At 46.7% G+C, this 20,077-nt stretch overlaps 1 protein-coding gene across 3 annotated transcripts in view; it reads right to left on the bottom strand.

Moving 5' to 3' along the window:
- The window catches only part of LOC116952296 (guanine nucleotide-binding protein G(i) subunit alpha-1), a 77,301-nt gene extending 57,224 nt beyond the window's left edge, over positions 1-20,077 (bottom strand). For all 3 annotated transcript variants that reach the window (XM_076074160.1, XM_032971510.2, XM_032971511.2), the window contains exon 1: positions 18,460-20,077. In XM_076074160.1, the coding sequence (XP_075930275.1) occupies positions 18,460-18,577 (118 nt within the window). In that variant the 5' untranslated portion in view covers positions 18,578-20,077. The remainder of the gene's footprint in view (positions 1-18,459) is intronic.

Below are 20,077 nucleotides of genomic sequence, written 5' to 3'. Positions count from 1 at the left end.
TCTTTCAATCTATCCATTCCGGTTGAGTGATTCTGCACTTGCTCTATTACTATAGTACTATACCGCCTTCAACTTTAATGAACGGCTGGGTGTTTATGGTTAGCGATTTCTCGTATTATCTGGCTGTATAGCGGATGGAAAAATACTATTACTTTACTAAGCAAGTAAAAAAATTAGTGTTTTAAAAGTTATTCTTTTTTATTTGGGGGAAGGGGTTAAGAGTGAAAAACATGAATAGGTTTTACCCTTTCTGGCTATAAAACAGGAGGTGTTAAGATGTTCAAACGCCAAATATAGACCTTTTGCAAGAATCAAGTCTGAATTGACCACACGTACTTGTGGCGAACATGCAAACAAACACGATCTGATAATAAACGGCATTGTCTTTGAAACGGATTGGCCTACACCAGAGACAGCCTCCTTTACGGCCTAGTCTCACTGCCAGGGTTAGACCAGAGAACGCCTGAAGGCGAACAGTACAAAGACAATGCACGCATCAGAGCCTTGATAGCTCGTGGTGGGCAGCTACATCATGGGACACCTTTTTCCCACTACCAAAGCATGAAACATAAGAATAGTTATATTCTTAGCTCTTTCGGTAAAGTCACGTTGAAGGGAAACAATAATGCAAACCGACACACCTGATGACGACCGTTTGTGTTATGGTCGAAACGTCGTGAGAATTTTTATTGTTTTATATATATTTTATTATTTTATTGTTTCCCTTCAACGTGACTTTACCGAAAGCGCTAAGAATATGAATTACTGCAGTCACGAAAGCTTTAAATCAAAATATAAGAATAGTTTTTACCCATTCTGCCAATAAAAAGGTAAAGCCTATTCTTACTTTTCATGCTTTGCTACTGGCAAACAAAGGTGGCCCATGATATATGGGGGGGGGGGGGGTTAAGAAACTTGTCAAATAGTTTAAACCGCCGCGCCTGGAGATCGACTCACGGCGGCTTCCTACAGGAAGGTTTGGAGACTCGCGCACACATCGCGTGACGCGCTTCCAAACCACCGGGCCGCAGCGCTGATCTTGTTTGTGGCCCCGTAACGCCCTCAATCGGATTACCCTCTCGAGGTGTAATCAACATTACATTGTGCTCCGTGGGGAGGAGCTGGGGGGAGTTAAAGCCGCATTTGCAAAACCACCTGTCGGGAACGATCTGCATTGCAAAGCGTAATCGCAGGGGCGCAATTGCTGCTCGGGTACAAGTCGCTCGTGATTGTCGCCACTGGAATTCCTGCATCACTCTCAGTTGTTGTTGTTGCTGTTGTGAGCGCACAAGAGCCTTTCCTTTACGAAAGAAAAACAATTCACCTCCCCCCCCCGCCCAACATCCCAATCTAGAGTACTGCCCTTGTGATCATCTGTTAGAATCATAATACTATACTCATACTCTTTGGTTCCTTCGGTAAAGGCACGTAGGTATAAAAATAAAAAATACAATTTCAATAAATTAAATCACGACGATTCGATCGCAACACAAGCAATCATCATCAGGTGGGAAACCACAGCAAGACATTTTTTTAAATAATAATACTATAATAAATAATACTAAAATAATACTATAATAAATAATACTAAAATAATACTATAATAAATAATACTATAATAATACTAAAGTAATACTATAATAAATAATACTATAATAAATAATACTATATTTAACAGCCCTTTTTTAATACACTGCTGGATGAAGTCCTCCCCAGCACGGGATGATGTTTCGTGATACTTCACCACGCTGATCAGTGTGGTTGACGTGAGGTGTCGTGCCCAGGACCAGTCCAGACACCACTCCCCGCTGATGTTAGCCCGTCGTGCCAGGAATTGAACTCGGATGGACCCAGGATCACCGGGTTCAGAGTGCAATGCACTGCGCCACGGCTCAACCCCGAGGGATTGCTGCGTGTGTGACCAACATTTTTTGTGGCCTGAAGGTGACGATCTCGGAATTCCCACGGGCGCCGAACCGCACTTTGCATGAACGTTATGAGCGCACTGCCTTAAACCACACGGTTTAGCGGTGTAAAGCAACGACTTCTCTCGTTTGCCAGTAATTTGCATGGCGATGCAACGTTGCTGTGCGGGTCACGCGACCGTCACATGGCTTGGAGTGCAGAGACGAAGACCCCCCCCCTCTTGTATAGCCTCAAAGAGACTTGGGCAAAGTGCTGTTCGTGAGCGCCTATTAAGGTCGGCACGACACACGAAGGGGTGGATGGCCAGCACCACGCTTTCCCTGGCCTCCCTGGTGCCGATGTTCACGCGCCGCACCAGGTACTCAATAAAGTCGACCCTGGGTGTGGCCAGAGACCGGTTTGAATATTCATCACTGATGGTGGCCGCGAGCCGGAATTGAACTCGGGTAGCCGAGTTCATAGTGCAGTGTGCTAACCACTGCGATGCATCTCCCCCCATCGTACAATTATAACAAAAACAAATATCCCCCGTATAGCCTTAACAGACTGTCGGGGCAAGTGCTGCTAGCGAGCACCTATGAAGATCGACACGACGCACGAGGGGGTGGGTGGCCAGCACTACGCCCGGCCGCCTTTGTCTCCCTAGTGGCGATGTTTACACATAGCACCATGTACTCATTTGAGGGCGAGTCGACCTAGGGGACGCCTAGGAGCCGTTCAGATAATCGCCGATGGTGCTGGCCGTGAGCGGGAATCGAACTCAGAACGCCGGGTTTGTAGCGCGGCGCGCTAAACGCTATGCCACCGCTCCCCACAATTATAACACACACACACATAGCAATGAACACAAGTCGCTGTGCTGTGCTCAGAAGGCAAGTAACGAAGCATCAATTCATTGATTCTAATCGGCTCTGGCGCTCACAATACAGGCATTGAATTGTGCACATGTGACAATCTATGACTTAGTCGTGATGCAAATTACACGCAAATCAAATGATGTTACATTCAGGCTATGGACGAATTAAATTGTGCCAATGATAAATGAGAATAAACGAGAAACAATACAGATCGAGAGCAGCAAACACATTAGTCAGAGGAATCAACTCTCGAATTGTATCGCGATACTGAATTCATGACAATTCATCGAATCGCTGTGTTACTTAGGTACAGTGTTGCATTGAATGTTTTAGATACAATTTCCAAATGTATCAAACATCGGTGGATTTATTTTGAATGTATTTTGTACAGTTTGTACACATAACTCAATGATACTTTAAAGTCAAACATTTGTAGATGGTATTTTATGGCAAGCAACATTGTCCATCGTTTGCTGTGATCTATCCAATTCTGGGTGAATGCATCCCCATTCTTCATGGTCCCATGATGTGTCCAGCTTAAGCCCAGTTAAATCTGGATCACCAGTCAACATCCCTTCCAGCCGTGATGTGTCCAGATCAAGCCCAGTTAAGCCTGGACCACCAGTCAACATCCCTTCTAGCCGTGATGTGTCCAGATCAAGCGCAGTTAAATCTGGATCACCAGTCAACATCCCTTCTAGCCGTGATGTGTCCAGCTCAAGCCCAGTTAAATCTGGATCACCGGTCACCATCCCTTCTGGCCGTGATGTGTCCAGATCAAGCCCAGTTAAGCCTGGACCACCAGTCACCATCGCATCTAGCCGTGATGTGTCCAGATCAAGCCCAGTTAAGCCTGGACCACCGGTTAACATCCCTTCTAGCCGTGATGTGTCCAGATCAAGCTTAGTTGAATCTGGATCACCAGTCAACATCCCTTCCAGCCGTGATGTGTCCAGATCAAGCTTAGTTGAATCTGGATCACCAGTCAACATCCCTTCCAGCCGTGATGTGTCCAGATCAAGCCCAGTTAAGCCTGGACCACCTGTCAACATCCCTTCTAGCCGTGATGTGTCCAGATCAAGCGCAGTTAAATCTGGATCACCAGTCAACATCCCTTCTAGCCGTGATGTGTCCAGATTAAGCCCATTTAAGCCTGGACCACCAGTCACCATCCCTTCTAGCCGTGATGTGTCCAGCTCAAGCCCAGTTAAATCTGGATCACCGGTCACCATCCCTTCTAGCCGTGATGTGTCCAGATCAAGCCCAGTTAAGCCTGGACCACCAGTCACCATCCCTTCTAGCCGTGATGTGTCCAGATCAAGCCCAGTTAAATCTGGATCACCAGTCACCATCCCTTCTAGCCGTGAGGTGTCCAGATCAAACCCAGTTAAATCTGGATCACCAGTCACCATCCCTTCTAGCCGTGATGTGTCCAGATCAAGCCAGTTAAGCCTGGACCACCAGTCACCATCCCTTCTAGCCGTGACGTGTCCAGATCAAGCCCAGTTAAATCTGGATCACCAGTCACCATCCCTTCTAGCCGTGAGGTGTCCAGATCAAACCCAGTTAAACCTGGATCACCAGTCACCATCCCTTCTAGCCGTGATGTGTGCCTGGCTCAAGCCCAATTCAGTTTCGTCACAATCCTGATTGTTTTTCGGGTCAGATTTTTGCATGAGCAAAATGTGTGTTGTACGCTCCCATCCACCCGACACACGACTATTAATAGAGTTGTCACGGGAACCAACGTGCTGAGTTATTACTACTGCACTGCGAACACACCAATGAAAACACGTTACGTTAAAATAATACGACCACGTACAGGTGAATGATGACATAAGGCCACACTTCTTCTCTGAGGACAACTCTTGCCAGCTGTGCCCGGAGGCTGGTTCACATTCCAACTCCATGTCTGAGTTCATGTTGATAGTACGGCACCGTCATGAAGTCTCACAGGACTCGGATCGATCAGAGAGTCGCTCAACCATTTAGTGACTGACTGCTCAGTGGGGCAGCAACCTCCACAAAGCAGCATCACTCACACACACACATAACCTCATTCCCGTTCTCTATTCTGCCAAAAATAAATCTGCTGGTGGCCTGCACAACAAAAGAGAGGCATATTCTTGGTTCTTTCGGTAAAGTCACGTAGAAGGGAAACAATTAAATAATAAAAATATAAAACTATACAATTCTCACGACGTTTCGACTGCAACACAAGCAATCATCATCAGGTGTGAAAACCACAGCAAGAACATTTGAAAAAAGTGGCGGGTTTTTTTAATGTTAGCACCACGGAGAGCGATTTGGCAGTTATTCAGCTGGACGAGTCCATCTATGTTCGGAAAAGAGGAGGGGGGATACGAAAATAATGGATGCGGTCTGAAAGCCACCGTAAGCGTGTGTTAAGTCCACCCTATTTGTGGCATATGCAGTTCTGATTATCACAAGCCTTGTGGATGCGTAACTTGAAACAATAAATATCCTACGTAGTGACATCATCGCCAGAATCGTTATTTATTATTTCTACGGGGTTTTCGTGAACAAAGCAATTCACAATACAGGTGGCTTAAACTCTACCCAAAAAAGGTAAAAGATGGAGCCCTGCAATTGCTTGCTCACGCCACTGCTGGCAGAAGGGACCTCCGCTAGATGGAGCTCCACTAGAGGATGTTTAATCTTCCTCTTGCATGCTGGCCAGGCATCTTGGTAAGAGGTGGAGAGTACCCACACTTTACCCCACCGCTTGCCAACGGCCAAATACACCGTACGACGGTCCCACGGGTGGACAGATACGGCAGAGATTTAAGAAACTTGCACCGTTGTTTCGACCGCTGTGTCAGGCGACCGATCCGGCGACCTCTGGGTTTCAAGCGGCTTCCCCCAGTTTTTTTTTATATTAAATTAAATATATACTGTATATATCAAAACAAAAACAGACGAGTAGACAAACAGAGGATGCAGGCGTAGTCACTGCTCCAAAGGGCCTCGCTAAGTGTGGAGGGGAAAGGGCAGCGAGGGGAGGAGATGAGGAAAGCAAACACGGAGGGAGGGAGGGAGGGAACGAGCGTGCGAACGAACACGGGATGGGATTAATAGGAAACTGTGGGAAATGCCACACAGAAGAGATGGCGTTCAAGCCGGCAGGCGTGCAACAATTCACCTCCCCAGCGTTTCCAAGAAATGTCATGAAGGGTCGCGATTCAATTCCAGGAATATTTTTTTGTTACACTGCTGTGGACGTAGTGACCTCAAACAAATCCATGCAATATACGATCCAGTATACGAATTGAACACAAAACATAAATTGTTACACTTTTGATCAATGCATGTATTGTGATCTTAATAACCGATATCAATCGGTGGATCGATGCTTCGATACAACTAACTGTCCCGTTTCGAGGTTGCAATTTTATTGAAAAAATATGTAATTTTTTTGTCTCGTTTCGCCATCTAATTTTAATTGCTTCTCATTGCTTTTTGGAGTATGTATACGTGGTTGCATGTTCACGTCCTCTAGGCTTAGGTCAGGGTCAAGGCCGATGCCAAGGCCGGGTCCTCTAGGCTAAGGTCGGGGTTAAGATCGGTGCCAATGCCGGGTCCTCTAGGCTCAGGTCAGGGTTAAGGCCGGTGCCAAAGCCGGGTCCTCGAGGCTGAGTTTTGGGACTAAAACCACGACCCTGAGGCCAGGGCCAAGGATGAAAACAGGGGGCCATTTTCTACAGCTGACCCCAAGGCCCAGGACTTAATCCCGTCCACATGAGATTGCTCGTTTTTTTAAAGCGACTTGATGTTCAAACATACCACTGGAGCCTGTTTTTCGCGTTCGTAATTAAATCAATATGCCAGCGTTTCCTAATCAAGATTTATGAGCGTTTACAGAGAAGTATCGTGGTGCTGTGTATTTTATTGCACAACACTTACTCATTACAAATGATTCACCCTGCAGGCAAGTCAACAATCATGTTTTCTCACCAACAAATGAACTCTGGGTCTATCTTCAAGCAAATTGCCTCCAATTGATTTTCTAACCGTACCTATGACAGCTAATAACACTTTATAGTACAGTATTTTCAAACAAACGATGAATTGCTAAACAACACGTGTAAGCCATTCTCATGGCTAAAGATAAGTGCCTGTCTTCACTATAATAATTCAAATTTATAATGCGCATTGCATCCTAGGATCCCAATGTGCAATGCATGGAAAGCAGGAAACACAAACAGAACCAAGGCAACCGACCACACTAAAGCAGAATTAAATATATCTACCAACCGTGATTTCCTGATTTCAAGTGGCAAAGCGTTCCAGAGCTTGGGTGCCACGCTAACCTAGACCTGGGAGTGCTAAGTAGTTGGATATCAGAAGATCTTTAAGGACCTTGATGGAATATATAAATGTATTAGTTCCTGCAAGTAACGTGGGGTTAGCCCTTTTAAAGCCTTATCTTAACGTCCACTAGCAGCATCTTAAAATCAACTCGGAATTTGACCAGTAGCCAAGGGGGATATGAAACACGGTCGTGTGTATGAACATATGCAAAAGCAGGATTTTTCATACGGCCATCCTAAATATACTATGGGATTCAGGCCTTCACATGCCATATCGGTCATGGAAGTTTTATGACCATGCTTCACCAGGCTGGGTTCGCGATTATACTGAGTTGATGGTCTCAGCCGGGGTGACCCATCTACTGCGCATGCAAAAAAACACCCCCATCGCTTTCAGTTTGGGTCTGCACTTAAGTTAGGTGAATGCCATTAAAACATTGGTTTGATTGTTATGCGACGGACATCACTCATAATCAGAGAGGATGGGAACATGCTGCCCCTTTACAGTTTGGAGCAGAGGTCACTTGGAGAGGGATCCTAGGAAATGGCTCTGTGATGTTCGCTTCTGCGGGCCGATCTCTCACGCAGAAGCACTGCACTACCGCACGAGAGATCTCGCGAGGAGCGCGCTTGGCCTCGTGCCGTGACGTCGAAATCGCAATTCGGAATAAATCAGTGGGGAAAAAAGTTACATAAAGAAAGGCAAAACGTCCATACAAACGTGAGGGTCAAGAGTTCATCACGGTCAATGCCCAGTGGCGTCAAAACACCTCGCCGTCGCTCCCTTCATTTTCCGCTAAATCCAGACCAAGTTCCCGAGTCGATGCACATCCTCGCCTCACACGTAAGCGGTTAAAAGAGAGAAGTTTGGTGCGGCCGATTTTACAGCGCTTGTGAGCGCGGCGGCGTCATCGTAGCGACGAGAGTGCGAATTCAAAGCTCGTCAACGCGACACTGCGTGTGTGTGTGAGAGAGCCTGATCCTACCTAGGGTCTGATCATTAATTCGTGTGCAACAACAACAACCGCCATTCGCCACTAAGTGGCGGAGACGTCACCACGACGCTTGTGCCAGGCTAGGTGCACCTTGAGGCCACGTGAAGTGTTGAACGCCCGCTGGCAGGAGGTCGCGGGGCAGACCCAGGTGCCACGGGTCGACTGACTGAGATGACTGAGATTCGTGTGCAGGCACACACACACACAAACAACGACCCGTGAAGATGTTATTTGCATTCCACATGCCAGTGCGTGTGAGGCTTTCGTGTTCATATTTGCAGAACAAGCAGTGCGTTAATTGCTAAATTATTAGACTGAGCATTGTGGAATGTTTATTTTTTTGGCTCACCATGTTTGGCATCCGGATGATTTCCCTGTGCCTGTGAAAGTATTTAGATTGCCATGAGCCAGTTTCTATCCACTACAAACTACCTCTCAACAACTGTCTCTCCCACACAACTTAAGTTGTTGCCTTCCCCATGCATCCAAGAGTTAACCTTTAGACTTCCATGTTGGCTGTCCACTGCATGTTTGTCCCTTTTGGTCCATCAGCTGTTATCCTTTTTTTGCTGAAGTCCACTTCTTTATCGGTGTTACATAAAGCGTCTCACTCTGGGTTGGGCGGTGCTGGGCTGATTTGTCTTGGCAGCGATAAACTAGGTTGACATTCCACGTTCCCATGGTGAGGGTCAGTCCAGCCACAGGAAAACCACTTTTGATTTTATAAAATGGTATTCATTTTACTCGCCCCAGAAGGATTGTAGGCTCTGAAGAACACCGCACTTACTCAATGGCCGGATGTTTAAGAAGAGGTTCAGCACTTTTTACAAGACAGCTTTTTATCGAAGTTATTTTAAAAGTGCCGGTGTCTTGTGATCTCCGAGCAGTACGTCGGTCAATGTCTCTGCCCTCTCTGCTCTGAATGAGGCCCGTTGCCCGAATCATTCGCCGGTGCGCGTACGTTCCTGCACTGTAGTGAGGCAGCGTTGTGTCTACAAAAACGCAAATTTATGCCGTCATATACTTCAAGTTGGGGTGGAGTGGCGATGCATTGGTTAGCACACTGCGCTATGAAACCCGCGATGTGGGTTCTGATTCCCAGCCAGGGCTGACATCAGTGACGAGAGTGATATCTGAACCATGATCCTTGGCACAAAACCTGCGCTGATCGGCGTGGCGAAGCACGGTTAAACAACTCCCAAGACGGAACACAGCATGGGGTGGCCTTCATCCGGCAGTGGATTGACAAAAAGCTGTATGTTAAATACTGCAAGGATACATTTATCCTTAACACCTCATCACCAATGTCAAGGATTAAACAAAAACCTCCACCATAATTGTTTAGGCCTCTGAAAACCAGGCCGTTGCCACGAAATAAATAAAACGCAACAAAAAAAAGCAAGTTATACGTGCGCCCATTACCCTTCTCATTATAAAACAATAAAGGCCACGACACAATGCAAACATAAATGAAGCAATAGCATCACAGTCGACTCCTATTAAAATCCAGCTTCATCGGGACGTCCGTAAATCCACACTACCACTCGTGGCAACAGCAGCAGCCAGTGAGTGGGAAGCTGCCTGGCTTAGAAGTCACAGGGCAAGGCTAGGAGTCGTGAGGTCATCACAGGCAAGGTCACTGATGGCCCCACAGCATCCCATCGCTATCATCTCACCACAAGGTTCCATATCTTGCTTTAATCCACTGTAAGCGGAGTTTTACCAGTTGCTAACCCTATCAGTCCATGAAGTCCCTCTGTATGTACCTGTATTCAAAGGCCAACAGTCTCCAGGACTAATTTCCATTGATACGCAAAGTAAAAAATGGTTTTCATCAAATGTTGACAAATGATGCGCATTCGTCCAGCCAAAAGAACCGTCCGGAAAGGAATTTGTCAAAACGAACGAAGATCCATTAGCAGTGTTCTTATATTCTTCAGCGTGCTTTTCGGTGCGATGTCTCACATTCCGTTGCAGACCCTGGGCGCTTTTAGCAGGAACAGGAACATTTCCTGGAAAATCTCCCTTCGTAACTAGGCCCTGCTTTCAACAAACCACATCCCCCATCAGAGAGCTACGCAGGGCAACAGCGAAAATATCGCGCACGTCACCTTCCTTAGGACTCGTGCTTAGCCAAAGTCTGGTGGGGGCAGCCCAGAATGTTCCGACTGCGTTCTCGTTAAGGAGCCAAGGGGCTGCCAAGACCAAGTCGGAGGGCAAGGGTCGTGGCTCCCACGAGCGGGGACGGAGCTCATCTTGCTGTGCAGAGTTCGTTGTCCCGTTGTTCGTCACGGTGGCACGGGCACGTTTTTTTTTTTGCCCTGTGAAGTGAACACACGTGAACAGTAATCCGGGGAAGCTAATCCAGCCGAGAGTAAAGCGTGAAGGTCAAGGTGCAGCCCTGCAATTAACTTGCTCACGCCGCTGCTGGCAGAAGGGTCACCAACACCAGAGGCGAGCTTCGCTCGGAGAGACTCCCAGAGAGGGTGTTTTTGGCCTACTCTTCTACGCTGACCCAGACGTCGCCGGAGAGGTAGGGGTACCGACGCCTTGACCGTGGACACGCGATGCAAGACATATCAGGTCTGCACTTTTACAGTTTACAGTAGTATGCGATGTCGTGCACTGCACGTATGACCGACGTATGGCCGATGTGAATCCAACGAGTTTTAAGTGTTAAACATGAGGCTTTCACAAATGGAGGAATCTACATCGGCCACTGACAGGGCAGCGTTTAGTCATGTCCAGACATGCACGCAAAGACAAAGATCCCCCCCCATATAGTTTTAACAGACTTTCGGGGCGGTGCTGTTAGCGAGCAGCACTAATGAAGGCCGGCACGGCACACGAGGGGGTTGGTTGTCCAGCACAAAGCCCTGCCGCCTCTGTCTCCCTCCTGGCGATGTTTACATACTGCACGGGTACTGGCTAGTATGGTGAAGTACGGTCAAACAACACCCCATGACTGATACAGTCGTGAGGAGGCCTTCATCAGATTGACACTAAAAATAATAATCAACACATAACGGGTGCAATTGCCTGTGTTGTTATATTCGCTTCGAAATAATAATGTATATTCTTAGCTCTTTCGGTAAAGTCACGTTGAAGGGAAACAATAAAACAATAAAATATATAAAACAATTTAAATCAAAAAATAATAATGCATTTTCCCTTGGCAAGCCTTACAGAGTCTCAAGACTCTCCTGCTACATTGGGATGCTCTGCCCAATTCCTGCCATGAGTGGTTTGGCTTCTTGTTGGGCGGAAATGGGAAAACAACAGAAAAGCCCCCATTAGCAAGGGTTGGCTACGTACGGTGTGAAAGAAGTTCAACATAGCACACGCGTACAAACCCCACCACCCAGAGGTAAGGGGGTGACGCGCGATAGCTATGCATGGAGAGATTCAAGAATCCACTGCTGGGCTTCCAGCTCCTGGCCACGTCACAGCTAGTCTCACCCGATAGCGACCCTGCTTTGTGGTGAGTTTGGTGTCCTTCTGCCCTCCCACACACAACTCCGATTAGCGCGGTTGGCTACGTACGGTGTGAAAGACGTTCAAAATACTGTACAGACGTATTCCCAGGCAGCCTCGCTTCCAGGTATTAACCAGGCACCACCCTGGCATTGTTCATTCAAAGTATTACATCCCAGGAAGAGGGGGATTTAAACTATACACTTTTTTATTTTACCAGGTAAGGCCCACTGAGCTATGCAGCTATTTTTCACAAGCGACCTGGCCCACAAAATGATGGCTCAACGAAGTGGCTTATCACGTGGAAATTTATAGCAGCCAATGACTCTATATGCGTGGCGCACGTTTCTACATGTGGAGGGCAAACCGGAGGATCCCGAGATAAATCCACACGACCACGGCGTGAACATGCAAACTCCAAATATACAGGAGGTGTCAGGGTCAGGATCTACCTCACAACCTCCTGCATACCAGGCGAGGTAGTTAACATCTCGCCTCCGTGGCGTGCACTGAACTAAATGTCATCCAACCTTCCCCACCACATTTAAAAGATAAACCTCATTTAGCCCCTTCTCACAATTGGCCACCGCCCACTGTTGCCAGCTACACATTAATTAGCCCTTTGCTACCATCCTGCTTGCCACTCTACCGCCAGAACCAGGTTATTGGCTTCTAATGAGGTGTGAAATAATTAATTGCACATTATTATCCATTTACATGCATTTTCCTGATTAGTCATGCTTGTAATTATAGATGCTCTGCAGACGTATTTAGAGGCTGTTGTGTTCAATGCAGACAAAGTAGATGCACCTTACAAGTGTGCCAGTGCTCTGTGCTTTGCGTTCAGCCTTGTTATTGTAACAAGGCAACCCTTATGCATCCTCATGTGTGTATGCATGTTGAACTTCTTTCGCACGTAGCCAACCGCAATTATCGTAAGTGCGGGGGAAGGACAACAAACCAATCGCTCACCCACTCACACACTCACCGACTCACTCACTCACCGACTCACTCACTCACCGACTCACTCACCCACTCCCTCACTCACCCACTCACTAACTCGCTCACCTATGAACTCGCCGAATTACCTTCTCACTCACCGACTCACTCACTCACCCACTCACTCACTCACCCACTCACTTACCCACCAACTCACTCACACACTCACTAACTCGCTCATCTATGAACTCGCCGAATTACCTTCTCGCTCACCCACCCAATCACCCACCCACCCACCCACTCACCCACCCACCCACTCACACACTCACCGACTCACTCACCCACCCACTCACACACTCACACACTCACTGACTCACTCTCACCGAATCACTCTCTCACCGAATCACTCACTCACCGACTCACCCACTCACTCACCCACTCACTTACCCACCATCTCACTCAGACACTAACTCGCTCACCTATGAACTCGCCGAATTACCTTCTCACTCACTCACACACCCACTCACCCACCCACTCACCCACCCACCCACTCACCCACCCACCCACTCACACACTCACCGACTCACTCACCCACCCACTCACTCACACACTCACCGACTCACTCTCTCACCGAATCACTCACTTACCGACTCACTCACTCACCCACTCACTCACCCACCCACTTACCCACCAACTCACTCACACACTCACTAACTCGCTCACCTATGAACTCGCCGAATTACCTTCTCACTCACTCACCCACCCACTCACCCACCCACTCACACTCACCGACTCACTCACCCACCCACTCACTCACCCACCCACTCACCCACCCACTCACTCACACACACCGACTCACTCACCCACCCACTCACACACTCACCGACTCACTCACCCACCCACTCACCCACCCACTCACAGACTCACCGACTCACTCACTCACTCACCCACCCACTCACCCACCCACTCACACACACACCGACTCACTCACCCACCCACTCACACACTCACCGACTCACTCACCCACCCACTCACACAATCACCGACTCACTCACCCACTCACTCACCCACTCACTCACTCACCCACCCACTCACCCACCCACTCACTCACACACTCACCGACTCACTCACCCACTCACTCACCCACCCACTTACCCACCCATCCAATGCATGTACGCTGAACTTCTTTGGCACCGTACGTAGCCAAAGCGTGCTAATCAGAGGTGCTGGGGAAGGAAAACAAACTAAACACATACGCAGCTCTAAATAAATGAGTTTTCAATTTCGATTATTTAAAAGTGCCTAGCTTTAGTGGCTTCCTGATATAGGAAGGAAGAACGTTCCAGACGGCTGCAGAAGCGCACAACTGCCAGCGTTTGACAGTTCCCAATACGGTGAAACGTGTTCTCCACAATTCTATCGTAGTCTCTCGATTATCCGCTAACCCAAATGGACCTTCCCATTATCCGCACGACCGCCCGTGCTTAACGCAGGCATCACAGAATACTCAGCCTATTACGTGCAACTATCCGCGGATTTGACGCGACCACAAACTGACTGCGAAGGGGTCTCCCGAAAGAACTTCACTCAACCTACCGCTTCATCCTATTAGACGCATGGTACCCAGGGGTCTTCACGCGACTATTGGCCGATAATAGGATCGGCCAATAGCGCCCCCTGCAGGCAGCCTGGATAAGAGTGCGGCTTGTATTCCCCTCCACCATAAATTAGAATGTCACTTGCGTAGCAACAGAAACACACACACACATATATATTATGACGGGTGTATTTCAGTAAATGTGAAACTTGCAAGCGAAAGGCAGACCGCGACGTGATATTCATTGCATCAATGCGTGTGCAATTTATAAGGCCGCGGTGACACAGACTTATTTAATTTAAAGGTTATAATCCCTTGTTCGTCACGACGTCCTTTTTACTTTGATGTCTCAACAGCGTGACGGAGATCACGTGACGTGAGGGTTCTGCCTTTGCAGCGAGGGTTGTAAGTTGACGCCGAGGAGGGGGGAGGAGCCGCCTCGCCCCCCCCCCCCCCATGTGGAATGACGTCAACCCGCTAATTATTATTAATGCAGGGGGGTGTCCATTTGGAAGACGTCACCTCTTCATGATTATTAATGAGGGATGTTCGATCCGGAGTGACGTCACTTCCTCATGATTATTATTGAGGGGGGGAGGTCCTATATGCGGAGTGACGTCACCCGTACATGATTATTAATGATGGGGGGTGCTATATGCGGAGTGACGTCACCCATACATGATTATTAATGAGGGGGGTTCTATATGCGGAGTGACGTCACCCGTACATGATTATTAATGACGTGGAGTGACGTCACGCGCGTTACACACAAACATGCTTGCCCCATTGTAGTAGTTAATAGACACAGTACAACGTTGTAGTAGTTAATAGACACAGTACAACGTTGTAGTAGTTAATAGACACAGTACAACGTTGTAGTAGTCAATAGACACAGTACAACATTGTAGTAGTTAATAGACACAGTACAACGTTGTAGTAGTTAATAGACACAGTACAACGTTGTAGTAGTTAATAGACACTGTACAACATTGTAGTAGTTAATAGACACAGTACAACGTTGTAGTAGTTAATAGACACAGTACAACGTTGTAGTAGTTAATAGACACAGTACAACATTGTAGTAGTTAATAGACACTGTACAACGTTGTAGTAGTTAATAGACACAGTACAACGTTGTAGTAGTTAATAGACACAGTACAACGTTGTAGTAGTCAATAGACACAGTACAACGTTGTAGTAGTTAATAGACACAGTACAACGTTGTAGTAGTTAATAGACACAGTACAACGTTGTAGTAGTTAATAGACACAGTACAACATTGTAGTAGTTAATAGACACAGTACAACGTTGTAGTAGTTAATAGACACAGTACAACGTTGTAGTAGTCAATAGACACAGTACAACGTTGTAGTAGTCAATAGACACAGTACAACGTTGTAGTAGTTAATAGACACAGTACAACGTTGTAGTAGTTAATAGACACAGTACAACGTTGTAGTAGTTAATAGACACTGTACAACGTTGTAGTAGTTAATAGACACTGTACAACGTTGTAGTAATTAATAGACACAGTACAACGTTGTAGTAATTAATAGACACAGTACAACGTTGTAGTAGTTAATAGACACAGTACAACATTGTAGTAGTTAATAGACACAGTACAACGTTGTAGTAGTTAATAGACACAGTACAACATTGTAGTAGTTAATAGACACTGTACAACGTTGTAGTAGTTAATAGACACTGTACAACGTTGTAGTAGTTAATAGACACAGTACAACGTTGTAGTAGTTAATAGACACTGTACAACGTTGTAGTAGTTAATAGACACTGTACAACATTGTAGTAGTTAATAGACACTGTACAACATTGTAGTAGTCAATAGACACAGTACAACGTTGTAGTAGTTAATAGACACTGTACAACGTTGTAGTAGTTAATAGACACTGTACAACATTGTAGTAGTCAATAGACACAGTACAACGTTGTAGTAGTCAATAGACACAGTACAACGTTGTAGTAGTTAATAGACACTGTACAACATTGTAGTAGTCAATAGACACAGTACAACATTGTAGTAGTCAATAGACACAGTACAACGTTGTAGTAGTCAATAGACACAGTACAACATTGTAGTAGTCAATAGACACAGTACAACATTGTAGTAGTCAATAGACACAGTACAACGTTGTAGTAGTTAATAGACACAGTACAACGTTGTAGTAGTTAATAGACACAGTACAACATTGTAGTAGTTAATAGACACAGTACAACGTTGAAGTAGTTAATAGACACAGTACAACGTTGTAGTAGTTAATAGACACAGTACAACGTTGTAGTAGTCAATAGACACAGTACAACGTTGTAGTAGTTAATAGACACAGTACAACGTTGTAGTAGTTAATAGACACAGTACAACGTTGTAGTAGTTAATAGACACTGTACAACGTTGTAGTAGTTAATAGACACTGTACAACGTTGTAGTAGTTAATAGACACAGTACAACGTTGTAGTAGTTAATAGACACAGTACAACGTTGTAGTAGTTAATAGACACAGTACAACATTGTAGTAGTTAATAGACACAGTACAACGTTGTAGTAGTTAATAGACACAGTACAACATTGTAGTAGTTAATAGACACTGTACAACGTTGTAGTAGTTAATAGACACTGTACAACGTTGTAGTAGTTAATAGACACAGTACAACGTTGTAGTAGTTAATAGACACTGTACAACGTTGTAGTAGTTAATAGACACTGTACAACATTGTAGTAGTTAATAGACACTGTACAACATTGTAGTAGTCAATAGACACAGTACAACGTTGTAGTAGTTAATAGACACTGTACAACGTTGTAGTAGTTAATAGACACTGTACAACATTGTAGTAGTCAATAGACACAGTACAACGTTGTAGTAGTCAATAGACACAGTACAACGTTGTAGTAGTTAATAGACACTGTACAACATTGTAGTAGTCAATAGACACAGTACAACATTGTAGTAGTCAATAGACACAGTACAACGTTGTAGTAGTCAATAGACACAGTACAACATTGTAGTAGTTAATAGACACTGTACAACATTGTAGTAGTCAATAGACACAGTACAACGTTGTAGTAGTTAATAGACACAGTACAACGTTGTAGTAGTTAATAGACACAGTACAACATTGTAGTAGTCAATAGACACAGTACAACGTAACATCAGGGTGAAGGTGCAGACCTGCAATTGCTTGTTCACACACATTTCCAGATGCGACGGGGGGGGGGCACTTTCGCCGATAAGACATCATCGGTCTCTGAGCTCCATCACACATTTGCAACCATTTGGGGGGGGGGGTTGACAGTAGCACGATGATGATGACGACGATGGGAGGAGGGGGGGGGGTGTTGTCACTCGCTGTGTATTTGTCGGGAAGGACCGCACGTCAGGGGGGGGGGCCGCAACTAAAGGCCCCCCATCAGTGGCTCGCGGGCCTTGCAATGAAGAAGCCACCCCTGGGTTCGAGTATTGCAGCCTCTTCATCCACGCTGGACAGGCACCTTGAAGAGGTGGTAGCGCTCACATTTTACCCCACCGCAATGCGACCTACCAAATGTGCGAGCCATGTGCTGTCCCAACCACCTCCCCCCCCACCCCACACGTGTTTGCAAATGCACAGAGTATGTCGGAGTGGTGGTGAGACCCTCTTTTGTGTGTCCCCGTTACAGCCTTCACACGTGCCCCAGTCACGGTTGCTGCTAGCGTGCAAGTGTGTTGCAATGTTACACAATATTGGCGTTAAGCGCCACCACGGAGAGTTAACAATTCTCAAACAATCCTCCTCGCGCGGCGGCGATGGGACGGACTAACGCAAGTTCTCACGCGCGCATTTTCGTGAAATAAAACAGCTGTGAGCAATTGTGGTTTTTGTTGTTGTTTTTTTTTACGGCTTATTCTCGCACGCATTGTTTGTATTTAATTCCTCAATCGACGAGTTCAGAATCGTAATCTTTATTTGTTGCGGAGAAATCCGTTGAGCCTATGAAGCCCCTTTTTTTTTGTGTGTTCACGAGTGTCCCCGTTCTACGAGCCTCGTGGTGCTGACCACCCACCCCAGCACTGCGCCGGCCTTCATTGGTGCGACTCACCAACAACACTTGCGCCAACAATCTGTTTGAGGCTATACGGGGGAAGGGAAGGGTGATCTTTGTCTTTCTCAACAGCACACACACACACCAACCCGAGCAAGAGTCAGCTCTGGGCATGTGTGAACTTGCGCGCTCTCGACAACAACGACGATGATTACGTTTTCCTAATTGCTGATGGATCATCCATCATCATCATCACGATGGCGATGATGCTGAAAAGCCAAATGTAGTGCAATTGTCTCACCTAGAAGGAGCAGCTTGACCTCGCGAGCGGCCTTCTCCCCGTCTTCTCTCAGATTCCTGTCGATCATCTTCGAACGTTCGGCAGCTGCTTTATCTTCCGCGCTGACGGTGCAACCCATGACGACCACAAAAACAAATGTGCTCTCCAACGTCTTACACTGTCTGTCTTCGGAGAAGTATTTTTTGAAACACGTATGCCTCCCCTCACCCCACCGCCCCACGCCCCAACCCCCCTATGGATTTTCTTTTGTTGGTCGAGGAGAGAATATTCCAGAAAGAAAAGAAAATAATCTAACAAAAATTGCCTCCTCTACAGCGATCGGGAGGCCAACATTTCTCGAACCGTTCTGAAATTTTGGCCTCTCCCCGTGAATTGTCCGAGCTATGCTCTCGTATCCGAGTTTGTCTCTTCCGAAGGATTTCCCACAATCAACAACTCCACAATCCACAGTCTGTATCCAGCGATGCGCGCGCGTGTCTCTCTCTCTCTGTTTCTACGTGCCACTAGAGTCAAATATATAACACAGCTGTTGTTTAGCCACCAAATTTGTTTTAAAAATCGCTTCCGATTTCTTTTATTAATCAACTGAGACGATGTCGCTTCCGGCGAAGTTTTTTTTTTTAAATGATGACTCTACACCAATTATTGTGTCGCTCCACTGTTCATCGCCAAGGGAAGTCGTAAGGCGAAGCCGCCTCGCCCGTATAAGGCTGCCACAGCCAGCAACGACACCCCTACCCACTCGGCCCTCTGCTATGCCAACTCGGGCGTGCAATATAACAAAAGTAGCACTGTTATTGCAACGGATGCCAGAATATCCGATGTCGCGTTCGACGGATCCTGAACGTACTCTAACTCGGTTCCGATATCCTGAATTGCGGTTTTGCGGTGTCTCGCGACGGATGGTCCAGCGGTCGCCCCCTTTTGTAGACGCTGCCACTGAATGTAATTTGCACGAATGATCGCGCCACAACATCCGAATACTGCGAGATAAAATCACCCAACTGCGCGTGCCGATATTTTCGAATAAATGTTCCGCAGTATGCGCACCTAATGATGTTCGAGTGTCCCCGAACGTGGCGTTCGAGAGGAGAGCGCGCGAACGCCTCTGATTAGTGCAATGGGTTTTTTGTTGTTGTTGTTGTTTAATATTCGCGGCAAATATTTTTTTAAATAATCCCCAAAAAGAACGCAAACAACCAACGGCGGTGCTGATTGCGACGCTGCGATGTTCGGTGATGCTAACGCGATCTGGAACCGCTGTGGAAGCGCTCTCCACGATTATTGCCCGGTTGATTACGGAAGACCGCCGGCGATGATGATGATGATAACAACAATAGACCTCGTGATCATTACGACCGAGTAATGATGACAGACGAGTGGCAACGATGAGGCTGGTGACGATAGACTACTGATGGTGAAATACCAGTGACGATGATTGTCGGCTAACGATGATGATAAAGAGTACTTCGTGACGATGACGACGATGATCCCTACGATGACAGCGCGAATGACCAACACGGCGCGAGCGACTCGGCACTCACGCGCGCGCGCCCGCCCGTGCGCGTGCTCGCGAGCTCAGTGCGCGAGGCTGGGCGCGAGACCAAGAGAGCGGAGA

This window comes from Petromyzon marinus, chromosome 46 (genome assembly GCF_048934315.1).
Source record: "Petromyzon marinus isolate PM22_M1 ecotype Great Lakes invasive population chromosome 46, UKy_Petmar_22M1.pri1.0, whole genome shotgun sequence".
NCBI classification, from domain to species: Eukaryota; Metazoa; Chordata; class Hyperoartia; order Petromyzontiformes; family Petromyzontidae; genus Petromyzon; species Petromyzon marinus.
This window is presented reverse-complemented; position numbering and strand designations above follow the sequence as displayed.